The sequence below is a fragment of the Pelodiscus sinensis genome, chromosome 19, assembly GCF_049634645.1.
Source record: "Pelodiscus sinensis isolate JC-2024 chromosome 19, ASM4963464v1, whole genome shotgun sequence".
In the NCBI taxonomy this organism is placed as follows: Eukaryota; Metazoa; Chordata; order Testudines; family Trionychidae; genus Pelodiscus; species Pelodiscus sinensis.
Window position 1 is genome coordinate 16,509,987 of NC_134729.1, and position 24,228 is coordinate 16,534,214.

Sequence of the window (24,228 nt, forward strand, 5' to 3'; positions counted from 1 at the left end):
TAGCCGCGGGCACAGAGTTAGAACTACCGGGCATTTAACAGTGGTGGTGCCCGGGAACATGCAAATAAAGCCTGGGATATTTTAATCCTGGGCTTCATTTGCAAGTTCGAATGACTACATTAGCCACCCTAGTTCGAACTAGCGTGGCTAGTGTAGACAGACCCTTAAAGTCCTAGCCTTCTTCACCACATCCTCTGTCAAGGAGTTCCACAGATTGACTGTGCGCTGAGTGAAGAAAAACTTCCTTCTGTTTGTTTTAAACCTACTGCCTATTAATTTCATTTGGTGACCCCTAGTTCTTATATTGTGGGAACAAGTAAATAACTTTTCCTTATTCACTTTTTCCACACCACTCATGATTTTATAGACCTCTAGCATCTCCCCCCCTTAGTCTCCCCTTTTCTAAGCTGAAAAGTCCCCGTCTTTTTAATCTCTCTTCATATGGGACCCGTTCTAGACCCCTCATCGTATTTGCTGCCCTTTTCCAAACCTTTTCCAATGCCAAGAGATCTTTTTGGAGATGAGGCAACCACATTATTATGGTGCCAGGGGCCAAAGCAGCCAGGCCCAGCTGCTCACCTGGGAACTGAGAGAAGCCACGTTACCTGACTGGCGGCGGGTGTAGCAGCCTGGCTCCCAGGTCAGATCCGCAGCTGCTCAGGGCCTATCACGCTGTAGCTGTTTGCTCGGCTCCCAGTCCCTGCTGCAGCCTTGTTCCCAGACCTGCGCTGGCTCCGGCCTCCATTCCATTCCAGCGTTTGGTGCTGGATTCAGCCCTCAGCTCCACCTCTGATTTACCTTTCAGTTCTGCCATTCAGCTCCTGTCCCCGTGGTGCTGACCCTCGTGCCTGGACACGGCCCACCCAGGACCCAGCTCTAACTGCTAGGCCGAGCTCTCATTTCAGCCACTAAGCCCGACGGGCTTCCGATACGGAGCGGGGAGCTGTGACTGAACGAGGACTAAGGAACCCAGTTCAGCCTGAGTGGGAACACGTGCCCTCTGCTTCCCGGGGAGGCCGGTTTTGTTCAACGTCTTTATGAGTGGCCTGGAGGAGGGGATGGGCCGCACCTTCAGCCAGTTCGTGGAAGACACTAAGCTGCAGGGAGAGGTGGATGCGCTGGAGGGCAGGGACCCCGGAGTGACCTAAACAAATTGGAGGATTGGACCAAAAGAAACCTGATGAGGTTCAACAAGGACAAGGGCAGAGTCCTGCCCTCGGGTCGGAAGAATCCCCAGCACCGTTAGGGCGCGTCTACACTGCAGCGCTAAAGCTGAAATAAGCGACGCAACCTGGGCTACATCAGTGGCGGAGCTTAAGTCGAAATAGTTTATTTCGGCTTTTGGAGCTGTCGACGCAGCAGGGAGCCCGAGGGAGAGCGCCCTTCCCCCGACTTCCCTTCTTCCTCGGACAACGAGGGTTGCAGGAGTCGGAGTGAAAAGTCCTCCAGCTCGACAGTATTTCGACATTATCTCGAAATAACGGCTTGCTGAGTAGACGCGGCCTGTTCCTCCGAAATAACACTGCTGTGTAGACATAGCCTCACAGGCTGGGGGCCGACGGGCTAAGTGGCAGTTCGGCAGAAAAGGACCTGGGGGTCACAGTGGAAGAGAAGCTGGAGATGAGGCAACAGGGGCCCTGGTAGCCAAGGAGGCTGACGGCACATTGGGGTGCATTAGGAGGAGCGTTGCCAGCAGATCCAGAGAAGTGGTTATTCCCCTTTATTTGGCTCTGGTGAGGCCACATCTGGAGTGTTGTGTCCAGTCCTGGGCCCCCGTTACAGAAAGGACGTGGGCACGTTGGAGAAAGTCCAGCGGAGGGCGACCCCAAGGATTCGGGGCTGGAGCACGTGATTTATAAGAAGAGGCTGAGGGACTTGGATTTATTTAGTCTACAGAAGAGCAGAGCGGGGGGGGGGGGGGGGTTGAGAGCAGCCTGCAACGTTCTGAAGGGGGGTTCAAAGAGGCTGGCGAGAGGCTGTTCTCAGTGGTGGCAGAACAAGGAGCAACGGGCTCAAGTCGCAGTGGGGGAGGCCTAGGTTTGATTTTGGGAAAAGCTATTCCCCTGGGCGGGTGGGGAAGCCCTGGGCTGGGTTCCCTAGGGAGGGGGGTGGAATCTCCGTCCCTAGAGGGGTTTAAGTCCTGGCTTGACCAGCCCTGGCTGGGCTGATGGAGCTGAGGCTGGTCCTGCTTTGGGCAGGGGGCTGGACTCGCTGCCTCCTGAGGGCTCTTCCCGCCCTGGGATCCTCTGACTACGTCTACACGGCGGCACCCTCCCGAAATAGCTTTTCTGGTCTGACGAGCCAGCCCGTTACAGGGGAATAAAATGGGCTCTTTAGTCTGAGGACCCTGCAAAGCTCGTTGCCCGAGGGGCAGGGGACGGGTCGGGCTAGCGCCTGGTTTCCAAACGTGGGGAGCCAGCCCCGGGGCTGAAATAGCCTATTTCAAAAGCACGTCGAACTACGCGACGCACGTCGCAGCGCAAATGGCGCGGCCGAGTTCCAGGGGAGGGTGCTGGGTGGGCACCCCCCTGTGAGCCCCCCCTTGACTCGCCAGCTGTGAAATGGGGAGAGGGCGGCTAGTGAGGGATCTCCATGCCCTGTGAGGGGGCCTGAGGACAGAGGGCGACAGGAGGGGAGGGGCACAGAGAGCAGCTCCACACGGGGGCCAGGTCGGGAGGGCGCTGGCAGGGAATCGCCTCCGGCCCTTTGCAGGAGCCAAAACTGCTCCAACAGCGACCCCTGGTGAAGGGATTTCAGGGAGCCCAAGGGCTGGGGAGGGCCCCCCGCCCCCTCCCCCGGTCGGACACGCGCTGTTTGCTGGGCTCCTGGCCCACGTCCAGGCGTTGTCGCTCAGGCCACAGCATGCGGACACGCCCACCCCCCGGTGGTGTCGCCCAAACCCTGCCAAGCAGCCTCGCCCGGCCCGGACAGCCAGGGGCACGCGGGCTGGTGTCCAGACCCCGAGCAACATCGTTCTGCAGCCCCCCGGGCAGACAGTGCCGCGTGACGCCGGAAGTTCGCCGGGAGAGCACCGAGTGCCGCCCACGCAGCGCGTGAAGAGCCAGCGCGCCCCAAATCCAAAACGATCCCGCTCCGCTGCGGGCTCCGGCGGCGTTTGCAATGGGGCTTCTGTGGCGGCGGCCCCGGGGGCCCCGTATAAATGGGCATCACGCCGCCCTCGGAGGCAAAGGGCCGGGGCGGGCGGATCATTTCACAAGGCAGAAAGTGGGGAAGGGGTGTCTGATCATAGTGCGCAGCAGGGGGGAGAAACGCTTTCCTGGGCGGCTCCCCTGTGAACACCCAGAGACCCGAAAGGGCTGAGAGAGAGCAGGAGACGGGGCGAGGGCAGTCACGGATTTCCAGCCTGGCCACTGACCTGCCGGCAAAGCCACGTCCCTTCTCTGCCCATTTCCTCTCCTGGCTGTTTGTCCAGTGAGTCAGCAAGCCCCTGGGGGCCGAGGCTACGTCTAGAAGAGATTGTCTGAAAAAACGTCTTCCGACAGAGCATCCACACTGCCAAAGTGCATCGAAAAACCCATCTGCTTTTTGGACAGAGAGCGGCCGCACTGAACGGCATGTCGGCTGAGCCTGCTACGGGCCGATGGCCACCAGGGCACCTGTGGTTTTTCCTCTTTCCTCTTCTTCCCAAAGAACTCCCTCCTCCCCGGCCACACACGCCTGTTTGTGAAAGCTCTTCGGAAAAGGCGTCGTCCTCGTGGAATGAGGGTTCCCAATGCTGGGAAAACCCCCCTGTTCTCTCGCTTTTCTTGCGGAAGAACGCGCTTGCAGTGTGGACGTTCGGCAAGTCCAGACGTGCCCTTACGCAGCGCCTGGCGGGGAGGGGGTCCAGAGAGCATGTGTGAAAAATCAGGACGGAGGGGGCAGTAGGCAACCTGTGTAAGACAAAGCCCCAAATATCTGGACAGTCCCTAAAAATCCGGGCCCCTGGCCAGCTTCCCATCGGGGCCTCTAGCTGCTCTCACCGTACCAATACCGAGAGCCAAGAAACGTTTTCTTCCTGGTCAGAAGTTGAACCTGCGACGCGTGAACGCCGAGGCATCGATTCGGGGGAGAGTCACCGTCTTCTCCAGCGCTCGCAGGGGAACCCCACGGCCTGACGCGGATGGAATTCACCCATTTCCCAGTCCCGGCTGCCTTGCCCCTTCCTGCAGACGGGCGGCAGCAGAGTTCCTCTCCAGCAGCGGCGCTCACGGTGCTGTGTCCCGGGTATCTGTCCGCAGGCCACGCTCACTACAGGCCACAGCCCCACGGCGCGCTGCCGGAGGCTCACGATTGTGTGCGGGCCGGCGGATCAGCGAGCGCGGTCAGCAGCGCCGCCGGCCAAGCCGGATGGAAATCCGCCCAAGGGCAGAGCCAGCTACCGCCAAGCGCCTCCTGAGACCCGTGAGGCGGGGGGGCCGGTCATTGGCAGGGGTGAACCCCCTCCCCAGAATACATCCGGTGTCCCCTAGCGTGATCATCGGCACCTAAAGAGACCGCCCCCCCCAGCCTGGCCGCCTGCGGGTTAGTGATGCCACAGGACCCAGACGTGGCCGTGGGCTCCCATGAGACCACCTTGACCTGCAGCAGGTACCCAGCCTCGCATCACTGCCCCGCGAGTCCCCCAGCCGCGGGCCGTTTTCCCGGTAACCGCAGGGTCAAGCCCCTAAACTGCCCTGACCGGGACCAGTGCTCAGTCGCACGGGGGAAGGGGCTGGGGGGGAAGGGCCCTGGGAATGCTCCTTGTGCCGGGGGCTGGCGGGAGCAGGTCCGAGGGGCGTCGGAGCCCTGGGGCGGAAGCTCAACGGCCCCGAGGCTGCTCTAACACACGCCGGGGGTCGAGAAGGGCCTTGCCGAGCCCCAGGACGCAGGGAGCGGGGGGGTGACAAAGCCTCCTTCACGGCCCTCCCCCGAGAATAGAGGAATTGAGACTCGAACCCACAACCCACCACACCTGACGGGGGGCCGGGGCGGCGCCAGGAACGTGACGCCTGCCTGCATGGGGTGGACCCCCCCGGGTAGTCACACTACAGATGCCCCCCAAGCGCCTCCTTGTGGCGCGACTTGGCGCTGCAGCCCCGCCTGCTCTGTGCCGTGCCTGGGCACTTAGCCCCCTGCCCCCTGGGACGCCAGCAGCTCAGCTCCAACGCTTCCCGCGCCCTCCCCTGCAGGCTCTTCATCCCTCCCAAAGGGTCGGCTGAGGCGGCCTCCTCTGGTACCGAACACTGCCTGCCTCGGTGGCCCTAAGCCATGGACCCTCCACGCGTCTCCCCTCCCCGGCCTGCGCCTCAGCCGGACTCACCCATCAGGGCCGTCCCAAGGCCCCTCTGTGGTCCCTTTCCCAGGGAGCAGAAACCCCCAACCCCCACTCTCCTGCCCTGCAGTTTGGCTCTAACCCGGAGTTACCTGCCTCCCCTCCAGGGGCCACCGAATGGGCTTGCGGGGCTGCATCACTGCCAACGCGGGGCTCAGACACCCCATCACGCGCCTTGGGAGCCCACCACGAGGGGCCGATCTCGCAAGGCACCACTGGCCTCCCCTCGCCCGCCGGCAAAGGGTCCGGCCTTGGCTGCGCCCCGCACATCCGCGGCGACCCACATTATCCCCGCGGGCGCGGACGTGCACATCCGAGGCGCCGTTGGTGGCTAGAGCTGCCGATACAAAGCAGTGTCTCCGCGCAGGGCTCTGCTCATGACTAGGCTGGCTCTGCCACCGCTCGCGGAGAGCGACACGTGCCAAGTGCTTCCTGCCGAGGCAGGAAATCTTCCCTGCGGCACGGAGCTTACCCCCGTCAGAGCCTCCTTAGGCCACAGAACACGAGGGGTTAGGTCCCTCTCTGGCTTATTTCCAGGTAGCCCTGGATTTCCCATCCCCACGGCTCCCATCCCTCTTGGAATATCCCCGAGCTCGTGGGGCTAGTGGCAAGGAGAATCCCAGGCGAGCGGCGGCCAGGCTGGGCCTCTTGGGATGGGCTCGCGACCTCACAGAGCCGGGCTCTCGTTCAGCAGTTGCAGTTCGACCAAGAGATTTTGCAGGAGAATCCAGCATGTTTGGTGGCGAAGACACATTGCTTCTAAGAAATCAGAGAGGGGATTAGTATCGAGTTGTAGCACCAGGGGCCTGGTCATGGACCAGACCTGCTCCTGTCCGAGGCACCGCACAAGCTGAGAACAAAAAGACAGTCCTTGCCCCATAGCTGGATTCCCTCCTCTGCCACTGATGCTATCTGTCACCTTGGGCAAGTCACTTCACCGCTCTGGGCCTGGGTTCCCATCTGTAAAATGGGGGACAGGGGCTGTGTGGAGAAGCACGTTATACAGATCAAGACAGTGAGATGCTCTTGGATTATGGCAGTCGAGAGCCAGGTCAATATAATACATCGGGGCGTGTTGAAAAGAGAACAGGCGGTTTGGTGCCTGACTCCTGCTGCAAGTGACCAGTAATGGGGGGCGGGGGGGGGGCGTTCTCCTTTGGGTCTTTGAAAATGTCCCCTCTACTCTCTCCTGGTTTCAGTTCCCCTCTGTGAAACCAGGCTAAAAAAAACCCAGGGAAGAGCCAGCGAGAGAAATCCAGCCCCCACCCAAGGGAAGATCTCCAGCGGGCGAGCAGCGATCTCCAGCTCCGCGCACATATTAACAAGTCAGCCCCTCAGAACAAAACAAGAAAAGAGGAATCGAGCGAGCGGCTCTTTTCTGGTTTGTTGCACATTTGCCTTTTCCTGTGAAGTGCTTGCAGGTTGGCCTGACCCGCCAATCAGGAAATAAGGCTGCATCACATGCCCCAGCGCTGACAGTTAGGCAGCCAGCGAATGTAGCTGAACTGTGAAGGGAGTCGCTCCGGAGCTGTATCTACACTGGGCATCTTTGCTCGGGCCCCAGCCCCGGTGGATGGAAATCGCGCGCAAGAGGAAGCGAAGCCCGGCCTGGCGCGAGGAGGCTGGGGTCCTCTGAGGTGGGCTGCTGGGACGCGCTCGCTCCACCTTTGGGAAAGATGTTTTCGAGAAAGAAACGCGAGTTGATGAAAACTCCCTCGATATCTAAGAAGAGCAGGGCAGGAAGCCCCGTACCGCAAACCCCGTCGGTAAGTAACGCTGCGTCCCATTTCCTCCGACCAATGCAAATGTGAAAGGCTCGCTGCACTGGGAAGGCGGGTGGCTCTGAACGTTGCCAGCCTGCCGGGCAGCGGGGGCGGGAAGAGAGCCGGGGGGCTAGCTGATCTGCATGGAAGTCTGCTCTTAAAGCGGGAGAAGCTAGAGGGGAGGGGGCGAAACACACGCAGGGACGGAGGAGACGAAGACAGCGCGGTGAAGGGAGAGGAAGGATGCATTATTGGGCAGGTTCTGTGGAAGGCAACTTGGCACCGGCAAAGCGGTGGAGCCAGACGGGGCAGAAGGGATGAGAGCAAAGCCGGAGGGGAGGTCACCGTAGTGAGAACAGAGAGCGGAGTTTGGGGGAGGCAGGTGGAGGGTCTCCAGTGAGCTAGAGGGGGCGGGCAGGGGCCGAGTCTCTGGTGAGCTGGGGGGGGCGGGTGGGGGCCGAGTCTCTGGTGAGCTAGGGGGGGCGGGTGGGGGCCGAGTCTCCGGTGAGCTAGGGGGGGCAGGTGGGGGCTGAGTCTCTGGTGAGCTGGGGGGGGCGGGTGGGGGCCGAGACTCTGGTGAGCTGGGGGGGGCGGGTGGGGGCCGAGTCTCCGGTGAGCTAGGGGGGGCAGGTGGGGGCTGAGTCTCTGGTGAGCTAGGGGGGGCAGGTGGGGGCCGAGACTCTGGTGAGCTAGGGGGGGCAGGTGGGGGCCGAGTCTCCAGTGAGCTGGGGGGGGGGCCGAGTCTCCGGTGAGCTGGGGGGGCAGGTGGGGGCCAAGTCTCCGGCGAGCTAGGCCCAGCTCCGGGAGGAGGGAGCAGAGGGGCAGGCGTGTGCGGAGGGTTTTTAACCCAACTACCCAGGGTTCTAACACAGGCAAAAAGGGAAGCTCCCAGGTTCAGCCTCCTGCTGCTTTGGAAACAATTGTGGTTGACAGACGCAGCGCCAGCCCCTCCTTAGAAAGATCCTCCCAGGAGGCGATGGGATGGGGCCCAAAGCCATCGACAGGCGCCCAGTAGCTTCTTAGAGAGCCGTGGCTCTTCACCCCCCTTCCCTGCCCTTTCGGGGCCAGCTCTTGGGGGCTGGTGGATGGGCCCCGCCCGCAGGCCCCTGCTCTGTAAGATCAGAAGGATGCTGAGCAAACGCACAGCTGGCAAGAGCAGCTACAGCCCGTACTCTGTAGGGCTCAGGAGGATGGTGGCAAAGCCCGGCTCCCGGGCCCGGGCCCTGGACTCCATCTCCAGCAGACCCCAGGTGTGGCTGAAGGTAGGTGGGGGCCAGGGAAAGGGGGGGCCTCAGCCCCCGGATTTCAGTTAGAACCCAGGCCGCCTTCTAGCCAAGCTGCCCCCAGCTGGGGACGGAGCCCGTCACTTGCAAGGTCAGAGGGCGCAGTGTGGTGTGAGCCCACCTCCCAGCCGGGGGTCTGGGATTCCTCGGGGCTCCGTGGGCCTGTGGTTTCTGCTTCCGGGATCTTGGAACTCACCGTCCCTGCCAGCTGCCTGGGGTCCCCTCTCAATGGCGGGTCTCTTCTTGCGCTTCGTGCGAGGGCTGGGGCCAGGTTTGGAGCGCGACGGGCCGTTTACCCGCCCAAGGGGGACGCGTCTGCTGAGCCCGACACTGGCGCCACGTGGCCCAGGTGCTGCCCGCTGGGGTGGGCTCGGTCACACGCGCCGAGACCTGGGCGGAGACCCCCCCACTCACTTCCCGGGTGGGCTGCTGCACGGCCGGCTGAGCAGAGCCGCTGAGCGCGCCGTGGGTCGGAACCGCTGGCCCGGCGCTGGACGGCGCCGCCGACTCCCAGCACCGTGGCGTCCCTTGAGCAGACAGTCCAGGCGACTCCGGCTTCTTTCTGCGCCACAACGGGCCTCTGCCTAGCCACGCGTGGCTGCTTCACGAGGCTGGCCGGTCCTTTCCTCTCTGCAACTGAAACCGTTACCAGCCATGGCTTCTGACGCGCCCCTCGGCCCCCCCGGCTTCTGACGCGCCCCTCGGCCCCTCCGGCTTCTGACGCGCCCTTCGGCCCCTCCGGCTTCTGACGCGCCCCTCGGCCCCTCCGGCTTCCCACGCGCCCCTCGGCCCCCCCGGCTTCTGACGCGCCCCTCGGCCCCTCCAGCTTCTGACGCGCCCCTCGGCCCCTCCGGCTTCTGACGCGCCCCTCGGCTTCTCTGGCTTCTGATGAACCCTCCTGGCTTCTGATTCAGCCCCCGACTCCCAAGCCAGGCCTGGGTGGTGGGTAACGGCTCCAGGGTCTCCTTCTATAGCCCACCCCCCAATGGCTCGTTGTTTATTGCAGCCGTCTCCTGTCACTGGCTTTGAAAGACCAGGTGGCTTTCAGGACAAACCTGCTGGCAGGGGCATTTCATGTGAAAACCTGAAATGCCCCTGGGGACACCAGCTGGGAGGTGGAAGGGGGCAGTGTCAAGCCGGGCTCTGCTGGAGTCCCTGGATGCCCACAGGCCGCGTGGGGAGAACTCAAGACCTGTCACTGGTCCATCCCTGATTCACAACAGGCCTGACAAGTCCTGAATCCCACCTGAAATCCTCCCTCCTCCCCCCGCCCCAGGCGGCCAACAAATCTGGGCCTGGAAAAGCTCCGGAAGGGAGCAGGATCGTGACCCCTCATGGGGTGACCCGCTGTCGTGTCCCGGGGGCGCCTTCCTCGCAGACAGGGAGACCACGGCCCGTGGCCCCGGGGCTGGCCTGGAGGTGAGATCTGTCCCCCTGGCCCCCGTTTGCCCGGGCCTGGGGACACGGGTTGGTCTCTCTGCTTGGCCATGAGCCCCAGTCCCAGTCTGAACAGCCGTCGTGCACGACTGTGATACAGTGTCACCTGCTCAGGATCCTAGTCCAGACCCAGGGCCCCGAGGCACGGGGGGGGGGGGGGCAGGCTAGTGCTCCAAACACACAAACCCGTGAGAGCCGGGGGGGGGGGGGTTCAGACTTTTTTTCTCATGGCCCAGTTGAAGAAAATGGTTGATGCTCTTGACCCAACGTCCTACGACTGGCGTGTGAACACTGGGGTGGGGCTGAGGATGGGAGCTCTGGGGGGCAGGAGGAGGCTCCGGCTTTGGGGGGCAGGAGAGGCTGAGCTCCACAGCGGTGCAGCGGGGGGAGGGGGCTAAGGCAGCTTCCTGCCTCTCCTGGCAACGCAGACCAGGCTGCGCCCAGATGCAGCTGGCAGCGGGTTCCCAGCCCGTGGGCGTGCGGGGCTAGTGCTGGGGGCAGGGGCACTTCCCCCCCGCCCAGGAGCTGGGCCTGCTGCGGCCTCCTCTGGGGCGTAGCGCAGTCTGCGGTGCCAGGACAGGCAGGGAGCTGCCTTAGTCCCCCCGCTGCTCACCTGCCCCCCGGCAGCCACGAGCCCCAGGGCCCGACCCTCCACAGCTTGGGCTTTGAGTGCCGCTGCGCTAGAAGTCAGGACTGGCACTGGGCACCCAGCGGAGCCCGTGGGGCACACGCCGGCCTGGGTCCCGCTACGGGCGGGGGACACCCCGAGGCCGCCTAACGCGGGATGGGGGGGTAACACTGTCCTGCCAGCCGGCAAAGGGGCCCCGGTGCGGCGAGACCCTTGGAGAAAGGAGCAGCCGGTGCGCACGTGGAAGGAAGGGGCCAGCGGCGCTGGGAGCCGCGCCTGTGGTCTCGGGCTTGTGCAAGCGCCAGGCTCCAGGGCAGTTGGCGTGTTGAAAGCCCGATGGGGGGGGGAGGTCCTTGTGCAACTGAGACGGTTACGGCCGCGGGCGATTTTCTGGCGTCCTCCGTGAGCCCCGCTGGGCATTGCTGGGGGGCAGGGGCCATGGCGGCCGCCACGCGGTGCAGAGCAGGGGGCTGGTCTGGGGGTGGCCTGTCAATCCAGGACCCTTGGGAACCTCACCCCAGCCTGGGCAGCCCCTCCCAAAGGCCTCCGCCGCCACTCTGTTTCCTACAGCGCCTCCTGCTGGGTCAGGAGCAGCCGGGAGCTGCGCTCTAGCCCGGCCTTTGCAGCCGGGGAAGCCAGCGGCTCTCAGTGTGCGGCTCGTGGGCCGCCCATGGCTCCCGCACGCGCTCTCCAGACACTGCGCGATCGCGCTGTTCGCCCGCCCGGATCATTAGCCGGTCAGGCTGCTTGTGCCGTGCGAGTCACCAAGCGCTCAGCTCGCACCACGTTAGTCACTCGCCGTGAGGACTAGGGACGGGAATGGGTAAGCGGTTAACCAGTTAACTGGGAAGTTGCACTCTTATCGGGTGATGCTTTTACCGGTTATGGTTAGCTGGCGGGGGCTGGAGCTCCTCCGCCCACTCCTGGTTCAACGGCGAATGGGTTAAACAGACCCAATGGGTTAACCGGTTAACTTCCCTAGCGAGCGTAACACACGTTTTCTATCTGTACACTGAGCCTCTCCCGGCACGCTGTCCGGAGAGTGCTCTGGAATAGTGTTTCTCAAACTGTGCTCCGCGGCGAGGTTGACAAACTGGAAAGCCTTCAAAAGCCTAATTGTACACCACGTGCAATCCGTGGACCGCTGGGGTGCCACATCCATTTTTACGCATGTAAAGGGCTCCGGAGGCCAAAACGTTTGAGAGCCGCTGCTCTAGGAAATGAACCAATCCACTCGCATGGCTGCCGCTCTTCGGGGTAATTCTGCTGGCTGGCTCGGCTCCTGGCTCTCTGGGGGCTGAGCTGCCCTGTGACGCGGGCTGAGCTGTTCTGAGAACGCTGGTATCGTTTTGCAGCACTGAGTTCAGCTCTGAGTTTCATTTTGTGATTCACGTGGGGGGGGCTACCCCCAAGAGCCGACCTGGTCTCTAGTTGATGCGAGCGGGAGTGCGGCTCACAAGGCAGGGAACGCGGCTCTCACGGCGCCGAGCGGCGAAGCGTTGAAACCTGCCAGCTTTGATCACAATTCATTTTCCTCTTGGCAGCTGGGTCACTCGCCGTCTTCACCTTCGGACACTGTCCCCAGCTGCCAGGGAAATGTCCCCGCGATTCCTTACACCTTGTCTTGCTGTGAAACGCCAACGTTACCGCCCCCTTCCCCAGAGGGTCTCAGACCAGTTAGCCAGCACTGGGCTGAATTCTGATGGCTTTTCCCCTGGTGGAAAGGCAGGGACCCCGCCCATTTCAGGGAAGGAGTTGTTCCAGGGTTGCTGGAATCCGAATGGGGCCTGTTCACTCGTTACATCTCATAGCCTCCCTGTAAAAGGGTCCGGAATGGGGAAACCGAGGCACGTTAAGTGACTTGCTCAGGCCACAAAGAGAGTCACCTAGGAGGCCTGGAGCCCCAGTGCCCTGCTGTAACAGCTAGCTACAGTCCAACCTCAGGGCTACAGGCAGAACCCAAGAGTCCTGTCCCCCAGCCCTCCCTCTTGCTTTAACCACTAGACCCCACTCCTCTTTTAGAGGTGGAGCCAGAAACCGAAAGTCCAGACTCCCTGTCCCCTGCTAATGAAGGTGAAGGGTCGGCGGTGCAGGGTCAGCCTGGTAACTCCTGTGGGGCTGGCTCCTCCCCTCTGGCTCCGCCTGGGCTGGCAGCCCCCTTCCCTCGGGCCCTGACGTACGTTCTCCCCCTCAGGAGCTGCCACGGAAGGAGTGCCTGGAGGCGCCGAGTTCCAGCCTGGCGGAGCTGTCCGTGTCCAGTCCCAAGCTGAGCAGCAGCCCCAGCGCCGTGGGCACCCTCAAGCGCCCCACCAGCCTGAGCCGGCACGCCAGCGCGGCGGGTTTCCCTCTGGCCCCTGCGGGCCCCCGGGGCCTGGCCAAGGGGCAGAAGACCCCCATCTCCTACAGCCCCGTCGACAGCGGCGAGGGGACCTTCATGGACGTGGAGGACATCTCGCAGCTCCTGAGCGACGTGGCCCGCTTCGCAGAGGGGCTGGAGAAGCTGAGGGACACGGTCCTCCGTGACGGTGAGTGGCCACGAGGCCCCAGGGCCGTGCGGGACGGAGAGGCCAGAGTCGGGACTGCCAGCTGCTCTGGCAAAGAGCGAGGCAGGGTGAGGGGGGACCGCCCTGAAGGGGACCCCCCCAGGTCACCCCTCTGGCCAGCCGGCCAGCACAAGGAAGCCCAGGGCAAAGAACAGGCTGCGGCTGCCGATTCGCAGCTGCCACCGGTGACATCGGGCTGCGCCCGTTTTTGGGGCCCTGATCTATTTCCCAGGGGTGCTGGGCCCGGGGACCTCAACTGGCGCGATGCCCCAGGATGGAGACAGTGCCCCGTAAAACCGGCCCTCGCGATCCGAGCGTGCTGTGCAAGACGGGGGCGGGCGCTGGCAGCGGGGACCCCCGCAACCGGCCCTCGCCCGCCCACAGATGCAGGTCCCCGGCGGCCCGGTGCCCGCCTTGCAGATGATCCAGGCCACTCTGGGCTCCGGCGTCAGCCCGGGTCTTGCCCTGCGCCCGTCACGCAGCTGTGAATCACCCGCATGGGGCCGGCGGCTTGTGGCTGGCACCGCCCGGCCCCTCCCAGAGGCTTGAGCGCAACTCGCTCCTGAGCACGGGGCCAGATGAGGAAGAAGAGTCGGCAGGGCGGGAGGAGCGTGCCCCAGAATGATCCCCTGCAGAGCTCCCTCCTTCGGGGCCAGGCAGCCTGCCAGTGCTGCCCCCTCGAGGCTGGGCGAGAGAGGACTAGGAGCCACGCCTGGGAGCTCTGGCAGTCGGATCCTGGCTCTGACTCTGAGCCGGAACCACCCCTCTCCTGCCCCGTGCCTCAGTTTCCCCAGTGATATTGCTTCCTTCCCTCCCTCCTGGGCGTGTGGGGAGGGGAAGGGCCTTACTTTGCAAATGGGGAGAGTGCTACACACGCTCCAGAATCATCATATTGTCCCGGGTACAGCCTGGGAGAGCCCACAGCACTTGGCAAATCGTTACCGTCTGATCCCACAGTGCAGGGGACAAAATATTTGGCCCCGCCGCGCCGGGAGAGGCGGCGATCTAGCCGAGCGGGCTGGGAGCTGGCAGTTGCTGGGTTCCAGTTTCCAAGGCTTCTCTGCCTCGGTTTCCCTCGGTCTGCTCTTCACCGCACTTTGGGCCATTGTGCAGCCCCGTGCGAAGGGGGCGTGAAATGTTGGAGCAGAACCCGCTGCTCCCTTGCACTGGTGGGAGCGTGAAACAGCCCCATGGGGACGGAGGGCAGCCTACACCAGGGGCAATTTCACAGAGCGGAGTGGAGTGAGCCAGGCAGAAAGCTGGCGGGGGAGGAGACTTAGAATCACTTGAACTGAAGGGGGGGGGGCTGACCTGGCTCGTTGGGCTCACGGTTGGCTCGGGAAGCAAAACTCGGATGGTTTCCTGGCATCCTGGCAGTGGGGTGAGCGTCTCAGCAGGTGTCAGTGAGCCCAGCTGAAATCGTGGGCGTCTCATCCCTACCTGGGGCGAAGGGCCCCCATGCCAGGGCTCCGTGATCCCCCCGCTGCGGGGGGACTGGCCTGGGCACAGTCAGGGCGGGGGAATTTCTTCGCCTGGGAAGCCCCCTCAGCCACTCTCCCCGGGTGTGCCAGCAACTGTGCTGCAGCATGTCACGGCCATCGTTTGGGGGGCGGGGGCAGCCCCCCGCCAGCCGGGCCCTGGAGGGATGTGAGGGGGGCACTGGAGAACGGGGCCTTCATCCCTACGGCTGCAGAAACATGCACCCCTCTCTCCTGGCGCTAGGCCCCCAAGGGCCTGCTCCCGGGGCTGGGGGGATGGGAGGGGGGCAGGAAGGGCGCATCCCTCCCCCACTGGCCAGTCCATGGCACTGACTGGGCACCTGGCTCGAGCTGCCTGGCTGGTGGGGAGAAAGGGGAAGCTGGGTGCGTGGGGGGTCCAGAGAGGAAGGGGGACGCACACCCGGAGCAGGAGAGGGGAGAGCCAGGGCTGAGTGGCCCGGGGGCGCTCTGCTTGGGATCTGGGCCGTGCAGCCGCTGTGCTCCGGCCTTTCCCCCGGGCTTGGGCGCAGGGAGCGGCCCCGGGAGGCGGAGAAGAGGGGCACGGCCCAGCCGGGGAGGGGGATCTGGGACAGGATAACACGACTTCCTGCCTGCAAGCTATTTTCATCCGCTGCCTTTCCTGTTTATGCGGCTGCAGCGCCAGCCATGGCTGGGGGCACCCAGATAAAGTCCTTGGCAGCAGGCACGTTCCTCGCCTGGCCCCGAGCCCCGGGAAGGAGCCGAGGTTCCCAGCGGCTGGGGAAAGCGGGTCGCTGATTTACTGGCCGCCAGGCCGCGGGTGGGAAGTGCCCCAAGCCCTCAGCCCTGCCCCTGTAAGTGGCTTCTCTCTGTAGGAGACAAAGGAAACTATCGATTTCCTGCACCCCTCGCTAGGGTGGGGCCCAGCTGGGGGTCACATGACGACTTGTTTTTCGCTGCCAGCCATGCAAACATGTTGACACGCTCCCCGTTCCAGTGGAAAACAGCAACGCGAGGGCCTGGGGGGTGATGTGCGGCCGGAGTCCCCACAGGGAGGGGGCAAGGGGGCAGGAAGGAACCAGGGCCCAGTCGCGCTCACCAAGATTTGAGTTTGGACCCAGTTTCCTGATGAAAATTTACCCTGAGTGGGGCTCCCCTTGCGTCCCCTGCTCCGCCAGCCCTGTGAGGTTTTAGGGGCTCTGAGTGGGGCCCAGTTTTCCATGGGCTCAGGGGCAACGTTCCCGCTAATCTTTTCCATCCAGGTGCAAATTTTTCCATCCATGTGTGGAATAATGTTATGTGCACCATGGCATGTGCCAATGCGCACCACCAGTAGATACAACACGTAGCGGTGGGCGCTCTGCTAATCAGCAGGCTGGCATTTGACTCTCTCTCCTGAGCGGCTGCACATCTCACAGGGAACACTTGTCAGTGTGTGTGTGTGTCGGGGGACACCCATGACCAAATCCCATGGTGCGGCATCTGTTTACACCAGCCACGAATCTGAGCAATTAGGCTATCGGTCCATGGAGGGGACAGAAAGAGAAAGTCAAGTAGCCTCTGTAGAGGGCGTCAGAAACAGGGTGTGACGGGATTGTTTGGAAATGGAATGAAATTTCAAAATTTCCAGCAAAGCAAAATCTCTCCAGTCCTGTCCCTGCCCCCACCCCACGGCCCTTCCCAGCCCCTCTGGCCTCTGCCTTCCATTCCGGACACGGGCTGGGAATGGGCAAGGAGAGCGAATCCCCAGGAAACCCCTCTGCCCCACGACACTGAGAGGGGGCTGGGATGTGTGTGTGGGGTGGGGGTTGTCCAGTCTCAGCCATTTTTCCACCAGGCTCTCTCCCCATTTCTCGCCAGTCCGTCCCAGAGGCACAGACACTGGGCTAGGTTGCCAGTGGCGAGGTCCCCGTCTCTGCTGGCACCGCTCTGGGCTAAAGGGATCTGCCCGCCTGGGCCTCCCTCCCCTTCCTTTCCCCCAGCCATCCCCCTTTATGTCAGGCCGGTTTCCCTGCCTCCTCGCAGGGCCGCTGGCTAGGGGAAAACGCAGCCATCCCAAGCCAAGGCAGCTGCCAGAGCGCCCCACCTCCTCCCATCTTCCCCCCGGGGCCAAATTCTGTCTCCGCTGCACTAGTGGGAACCGGAGTGACTCCCCCTGGGGTCGGCAGAGCTGCACTGGATTTACACTGCTGTCGCAGAGCAACATCTGTGCAGCCGGTATCAGGGACAGTACGACTCCCAGGGCAGCTGTCATCCAGGGAACTTAGCGCACGGCCGCCGCAGGAATAGCTCCGTGCGACAGATGGGGAAACTGAGGCACGGAGCAGGGAAAGTGACTTGCTCGAGGTCTTGCAGTGTCTGGGGAAGGAACCCAGGAACCCTGACTCCCAGTGCCCACGGCTCTCACCACTCAAACCCCGTTCCAAAGCAGTGAAATCCAGGATTTCTGACTCTGGGTCTGCTGCTCTAGCCACTAGACCTGCTCCCATCCTCCTGCCAGAGCTGGGAAGAGAACCCCCGAGTCCTGGCTTTGTGTCACTCGCTCTACACCACTGGGCCTGGCATGGGGGGTGAGGGGGAGAATGCGCCTGCACCTCGTGATCGCTCGTGGGGCCGATGGGGCCGAAACGAGGCGCTGGTGGGTGGCTTTATCTGGAGAGTAGCAGCAGGGGCTGGTTTCCTGGGGAAGCTCCCACTCTCCAACTTCCCTTCCTGCCAGTAAACAAACTTCCCGCGGACCCTGGAGCCAGCTCCCCCGAAGAGCAAACCGGGCCGGGCCGAGGCAGCGCTGCCTGCTTACTTGCTGCACCTCCAGTGGGGCGCTGAGCAAACCCACCCGGCAATCCCCCCCCATTCCAGCACGGAGGGGGTCTTGGCTGAGCAGGGAGGAGGTAACGGGCTGCCCCCGGGTCCCTCCAGGCCGCGTGGCAGGGAGCCCACATTCCGGCAGGGAGCGAAGGGAAAGGAAATGAGGAGGAAATTCTCAAACTGCTTTCAAGGGAAACCATCACCGAGGAAAACTCACAGGGGTCAGCCGCCTCCCAGCGCCCTCCCACTGGCCCAGTCCCCCCCCCCCCGCTCCACTGTCCTGCACATGGGGGTAAAAAGCCCAGCGAAGCGGCGGTTGATACTTCCAGTGCCAGACTGGGAGGATTAACACCCGCTTTGCACAGGTGTAAGTGCCTGCACGGGGGGCGGATCCGCAGACACTGGCTGTGTCAGCCGGGCACTGCCTCCCGACAGGGATCTGTGCTCGGCTGTCTTGAGATACAGTGAACCACGGTCAGAGACAGACAAGACAAGCCCCCTCTCCATCTACCACTGCAGGGCTGTTCCCTCTGGATAAGCTGCAGGGCTCCAAAGCACCCCAGGGAGGGGAGATTCCCACCTCTTCCCTTTGGAAGAGGTGGAGAGGCTGCCATTAGCTGGCAGTGCATTTGAAGCCATATAAGTAATAATTGCACCTCTACAGGGATCTTGAACCCATTTTACAGATGGGGAAAATGAGACCTAAAAAGGAGATACCACTTACCCAGTGTCATTCAGCCAGCCAGGAGGAAGAGCTGGGGGTCAAATGGAAGTTTCCTGTACCCCATGCCAGTGCTCTAACCACTAGGCCACAATGCTGCCACCAAACATTTACTCCTAGAGCATTGGGACACACCTGAGTGCTCTAAACCCCAGCAGGGCCAGTCCTGGGAACAATGCTTTCTGCTCCCTTCCTGCTTTTCCTCCAGAAGCCCTACAGAATTGCCCCCAAGCAAGTATTACTTCCATTTGTCAGGATTGGGAAACTGAGGCGAGGATAAGTTAAGTGACGTGCTCAAGGTTACCCAGAGAATCAGAGCTGGAGTTTAGGGGCCAAATTGTCAGCGGGTGCAAATCGGAACAGCCTCCTTGAAGTCAGTAAGGCCGTGCCGATTTCTTGTGGGTCCCCTCACCATCTGGGCCCTACCCGATTTCCGTGGGCCAGCCGCTAATCCACAGGCTCATTGTGCCTGGGATGTTAAATATCGGTTAATTGAAGAGTCAATTAACCTCAGGAACTCTTATGGGTTAGTCGACTAGTCTACAGTCCCCGGGAGTGAGGCTGGCAGCCAGTGTGCTCTGGCCCCACTCCTGCGGCGCAGCGCAGGGTGCCAGGCAGGAGCTGGTCCACGAGGGGAGCCAATTTCAAAAACCAGCTTCCCTTGTGGACCGGCCTGTTACCTCATGCTGCTGCCTCTGATAAAGAGGCAGCAGCGCAGGGTGGCAGCAGCCCCTGTCTAGAGAGGTGTCATAGAACCATAGAGCTGGCAGAGACCTCAGAAGGTCATGAAGTCCAGCCCCCTGCCCAAGGCAGGACCAATCCCGACTCAATCAACCCAGCCAGGGCTGTGTCAAGCCGAGACTTAAACACCTCTAGGGATGGAGACTCCACCCCCTCCCCAGGGAACCCAGCCCAGCGCTTCCCCACCCGCCTAGGGAAATAGTTTTTCCTAATATCCAACCTAGACCTCCCCCACGGCAACTTGAGACCAGTGCTCCTCGTTCTGCATCCGTCCAAGCTCCTGGACCCAGCGCGAGCGGGAATGGAGCCGGGCTGCCTGCCCACCAGGCTCCTAATACACTTTAAATGCAGAGCCACAATCCCGGACCCGTCACAAGCCAGGACTGAGCCAGCCTGCTAAATACTTGACTAGCAGGGGAGAGGGGGACGCGTGCAGTCTGTAGCATTCACCTATAAGCTTCTGTTTATTGGTGAATTGACGACACTATCGCATCCCGACATTGTGCAAAAGGCTAGAGGGTTCAGACCCCATGGAATTCGCGCCGTTGGGTCTTGGTTCACCTCATCTCAGCACCCCCGACACACACGCTGCTCCCCGCCAACAGCCAGCCACTGGGCCAAGGACAAGACTAATTCAACAGGCAGGGCACTCCCTGCTGCCCTGGCCCCAGGCAGGGCTGGACGGCGGAGGGTCTGGCTTGGGAAGAATTGTTTCCATGGAGGAGGGAAGGTTGGTGATCCCGACCCAAAAGGCTGGATTCCCAGCAGCCCAGGGAAGGAGATGGAAACAGAGTCAGAAACAGGAAGTTGATGGGGTGGGGTTGGAGATCAGTCAGCAGGGGTGGGATGGGGACTTGGTATAGGGAGACTCACAATCCCACCCACATGTTAGTTGCTGCTGGCTGGTCACCTGGAAGCATCTGTGGCACACGAATGCACCCGCTCCACCGGGGAGAAACCCGCCCGCGTACCCGCTCCAACCAGGGAGGGAAGACAACCCGCCCGCTCCAACCGGGGAGAAACCCGCCCACGTGCCCGCTCCAACCGGGGAGAAACCCGCCCGCGTGCCCGCTCCAACCGGGGAGAAACCCGCCCGCGTACCCGCTCCAACCGGGGAGAAACCCGCCCGCGTACCCGCTCCAACCGGGGAGAAACCCGCCCGCGTACCCGCTCCACCGGGGAGAAACCCGCCCGCGTACCCGCTCCAACCGGGGAGAAACCCGCCCGCGTACCCGCTCCAACCGGGGAGAAACCCGCCCGCGTACCCGCTCCAACCGGGGAGAAACCCGCCCGCGTACCCGCTCCAACCGGGGAGAAACCCGCCCGCGTACCCGCTCCAACCGGGGAGAAACCCGCCCGCGTACCCGCTCCAACCGGGGAGAAACCCGCCCACGTACCCGCTCCAACCGGGGAGAAACCCGCCCGCGTACCCGCTCCAATTGGGGAGAAACCTGCCCGCGTACCCGCTCCAACCGGGGAGAAACCCGCCCGCGTACCCGCTCCAACCGGGGAGAAACCCGCCCGCGTACCCGCTCCAACCGGGGAGAAACCCGCCCGCGTACCCGCTCCAACTGGGGAGGGAAGACAACCCGCCCGCTCCACTGGGGAGAAACCCGCCACGTACCCGCTCCAACGGGCAGGGAGGTGCGTGGGGGGGTTGGTACTGAAGGACAGTGATCACTGCTTTGACCCCTCTCTATTGCAGATCTTGTGGAGTCCCAGCAGCGGCCACTGGCCCACGAGTGCCTCGGGGAAGCCCTGCGTGTCCTCCGGCAGCTCATCATCAAGTACCCGCTGCTCAACACCTTGGAGACCTTGACCGCCGCAGGAACCCTAATCAGCAGGGTCAAAGGTCAGTCCACAGCACCCGTCTCCTGCTGGCTCACAAGCTCGGAGCTGGCACCACCTCAAGGGCTCAGCAATTCTGCTCTCTCCGCCCTGCTCCATGCCCCCCCACCGGGGCAGGAGACAGGCTGAAGCTGACCCTATGGAAGGCTCTTTGGGGGTGGGATCAGGGCTAGGGATGTTACATTTAACTGGTTAACCGGGATCCCACAGGCAGGCAGCTGCTCTGCTCACCCTGTTGCCCAGGGCTTGGTCCAGTCTGCTTGAAACTGATCAAACTCCCGCCACTCCACACTGGGGAAGGGACCCCACAGACTGGTTGTGTCCCCACTCCCCCGGCCACCGGGAATAGTGCTGGGACATTCGGCCCACGTTCCCCTTCACGGGCTCAGGCCTGCTGGTGCAAGAACAGACGCAAACACCCGCGCTGGCCACTAATGTGACCCGCTCAACGGGCCACGCTCAGCCCTGGCCCCAATGGCGTCCGTGGAATCACACCCGGGACCAGCCTGGCCCTTCATGTGCCACGGAGCGCCTGCCCCAGGCAGGAGCCAGCTGTCTCAGATCCACAGGAAGGACGAGGCCCGTCTGCCACGATCTAGCCTTTATATCCTGGGATTAGAGCACACCCGGCCTGGAACCTTCACACCGAAGCTTCCGCAAAGGAGCCTCACCCTGCCGGGACCACATCGCCCAAAGAAGCAGACTCCTAACAGGCCAGCCCGGGTGCCCCTGGGCGACAGGGACCTAGGGCCACACCCAGGCTCCACTGAAATCGGGGGGAACTTGGCCCTGTATCCCCCTTGCACAGACATGGCAAGAGAGGCGCAGGAGTCAGGCCAAGTTTCACAGTGATGTTGGACTGAGAAAGGCAGAAAACACGCCAGGGCTGGATGGGACAGGGGAGAAACGCTTGTGGGGAATCCTTGTCTGCCAGAAATCCGCCCCAGGCTTCCCTGCCCGACCGACAGGCATCCGGGCCCCCACCCGACGAAATCGCTGCAGGCTGGCCATGCGAGGGTGGCGGGGGAACGTCCTTGAGGCTGCTGCAGGAGAGCCACAGTAGCTGGAGATCACAGAGTCACATTAGAACTGGAAGGGACCTCGCGAGTCATTGAGCCCAGCCCCCTGCCCTCACGGCTGGACCCAGCATCGTCTCTAGATCATCCCTGGCAGGCGTCTGTCCAACTGGCTCTTCAGTCTCTCCAGTGACGGGGATTCCACAGTCCCCCAGGCAATTTATTCCAGTGTTTCACCACCCTGGTAGGAAGTTTTTCTGAATGTCCAACCTGAACCTCCCTTGCTTCTCGTCCTGTCCTCAGAGACCAAGGAGAACAATGTGTCTCCCTCCTCCCCGTGACACCCTTTTAGGTGCTTGAAAACCGCTCTCCTGTCCCCTCTCAGTCTTCTCCTTTTCAAATTAAAGAAGCCCAGTTCCTTCAGCCTTCCCTCATAGCTCCTGTTCTCTAGACCTTTCATCATCCTTGCTGCTTTTCTCTGGACCTTCTTCAATTTCTCCACATCTTTCTTGAAATGCGGTGCCCAGAACTGGACCCAATACTCCAGTTGAGGCCTAATCAGTGCCGAGTAGAGCGGAAGAACGACTCCTCGTGTCTTGTTTACAACACTCCTGTTAATGCCTCCCAGAATCATGTTGGGGTTTTTTGGCAACAGTGTCACACTGTTGACTCATATTTAGCTTGTGGTCCACTATAACCCCTAGATCCCTTTCTGCAGGACTCCTTCCTAGACAGCCGCTTCCCATTCTGTGAGAGACACAGATTGTTCCTCCCTAATTGGAGCACTTTGCAGGTGTCCTTATTGGACTTCATCCTATTGACCTCAGCCCATTTCTCCAGATCATTTTGAATGATGACTCTGTTCTCCAAAGCGCTTGCAACCCTCCCAGCTTGGGATCATCTGCAAACTTAATAAGTGTCCTCTCTACGCCGATATCGAAATCGCTGAGGAAGACATTGAACAGAACCGGCCCCAACACAGACCCCACTTGCTATGCCCTTCCAGCAGGCCTGTGAACCGTTAATAACCACTCTCTGACAACGGTTATCCAGCCAGTTACGTACCCACCTTAGAGTAGCCCGGCTAGGTTGTATTGCCCTAGTTTGCTGGTAAGGTCACGTGAGACCGTGTCTAATGCTTTACTGGATGGACAAAACCCACTAGGTCATCAAGTCCATCTCCCTGCATAGGCAAGAGCCGGGCTCGGATTCTCCCCGCCCCTTCCAGCGTGCTCAGCTTGGTGTAGTCCCATTGACTGAAACGTGCTCACTCCTGATTTACACCGGGGTGGCCAAAGGAGGGTGACAGGGCTCGATTCCCCGCTGCCCTGCGCCATGTGTGTCCACTTCCGCGGAGGCAAAACGGGTCAGAATCCCCCTCACACGTGGGCCTCTTGCTGGACGCCAGTGCACAATGTCCAAAGGCAGGGCTGGGTGTTTGCCCTTAAAGGGCCAGGGCCGGCCAGACGCCCTCTCACTGGGCCGGGTCTTTGGTCTGCGTTTGTCCCGCGACCAGCACAATGGGGTCCCGGTCCGTGACTCGGGGTGCAAGGTGCTACAGAAATGGAAACGAAGCCGTAACAGACGAGCTCAGAACCAGGCCTCCCTAGCCACAGTGTGCTAAGGGGGGGCGAGCCAAGGCATGAACAGCCCCCGGAGCTCTGCACCAGCCTCTGGTTGTTTTGTTACGAAGCGCCCCGGGACATTCTTGGGGCTTTGGTGCCCAGCTCCTCTGGGTGCCTTTCGAAATCTGATGTGTATTGTGCAAGCAGCTAACGCAACGAACGAGTCAGCTGTTAACCCTTCTTGCACACGGATCTGAGCCCAAGCGAGAGGAGACCAGCCGGCCCCGTCCTCAGCGGCACTCCGAAAAGCGTGCCGTTGACTCGAGTGGCCATGCCTGCTGGGTGTCCCCGAGAATGCCGTTCCCAATGGTGCCGGAAAGGCTGCGCTGTTATTCTTGTGAACGTGGCTTGAGGGGCCTAATACTCACACAGGTGTGTGGGCACAGTTGGGCGTCCTCAGCTGATGGCTGGTATTCGGGTGCATGTCTGGGCAATGGAGGATCCAGGAAGATTTCTAAAGATGGAACATCAGTACTTGCTTCTCACTGACGCTGCAAACTTCAGTCTGCACTAGGGATGTGAAGGGCTAGTCGACTATCTGATATGAGCAAAAGCTTATTGGTCGGAGGGTAGTCGACTAATTGCTTCCCCCTTTGCTGCCTCTATCAGAAAGAGGCAGTAAGGGGGGGAAAGAGTGGAGGGGGCACTTCAAAGCAGCAGTGCCAGGTGGAGCCTGAGTCCAGACCCTGGGCTCCATACGGTGCTGCTGCTTTTTAACACCGTGTACAGTCGGGGGCCAGCTGGGGTGTCTCCAGGCTGCCTGTGACATTTCAAAGCGGCAGCGCCGCATGGAGCCCAGGATCCGCTGGGGACTCCGCATGGCGCTGCCGCTTTGAAACGCCGCGAGGAGCCTGATGCCGGGCCCCCTGTGACGTTTCAAAGCGGCAGCGCCGCATGGAGCCCAGGATCCGCTGGGGACTCCGCATGGCGCTGCCGCTTTGAAACGCCGCGAGGAGCCTGACGCCGGGCCCCCTGTGACGTTTCAAAGCAGCAGTGCCACACGGAGCCCAGGATTAGTGGGGGAGTCCCCAGCTGACCCCGGGC

General features: G+C 62.0%; 1 protein-coding gene across 5 annotated transcripts in view; it reads left to right on the forward strand.

Annotated features, from left to right (window-relative positions):
- Positions 1–6,664: 6,664 nt before the first annotated feature.
- Positions 6,665–24,228, forward strand: part of ARHGAP45 (Rho GTPase activating protein 45) — a 41,243-nt gene continuing 23,679 nt past the window's right edge. For 2 of the 5 annotated variants that reach the window (XM_075902651.1, XM_075902653.1), the window contains exons 1-3: positions 7,836–8,339; positions 12,620–12,950; positions 20,401–20,547. In XM_075902651.1, the coding sequence (XP_075758766.1) occupies positions 8,163–8,339; positions 12,620–12,950; positions 20,401–20,547 (655 nt within the window). In that variant the 5' untranslated portion in view covers positions 7,836–8,162. Of the gene's footprint in view, positions 7,081–7,835; positions 8,340–12,619; positions 12,951–20,400; positions 20,548–24,228 lie in introns of those variants that run through there. The other 3 variants (XM_075902655.1, XM_075902654.1, XM_075902650.1) reach the window with 3 other exon arrangements.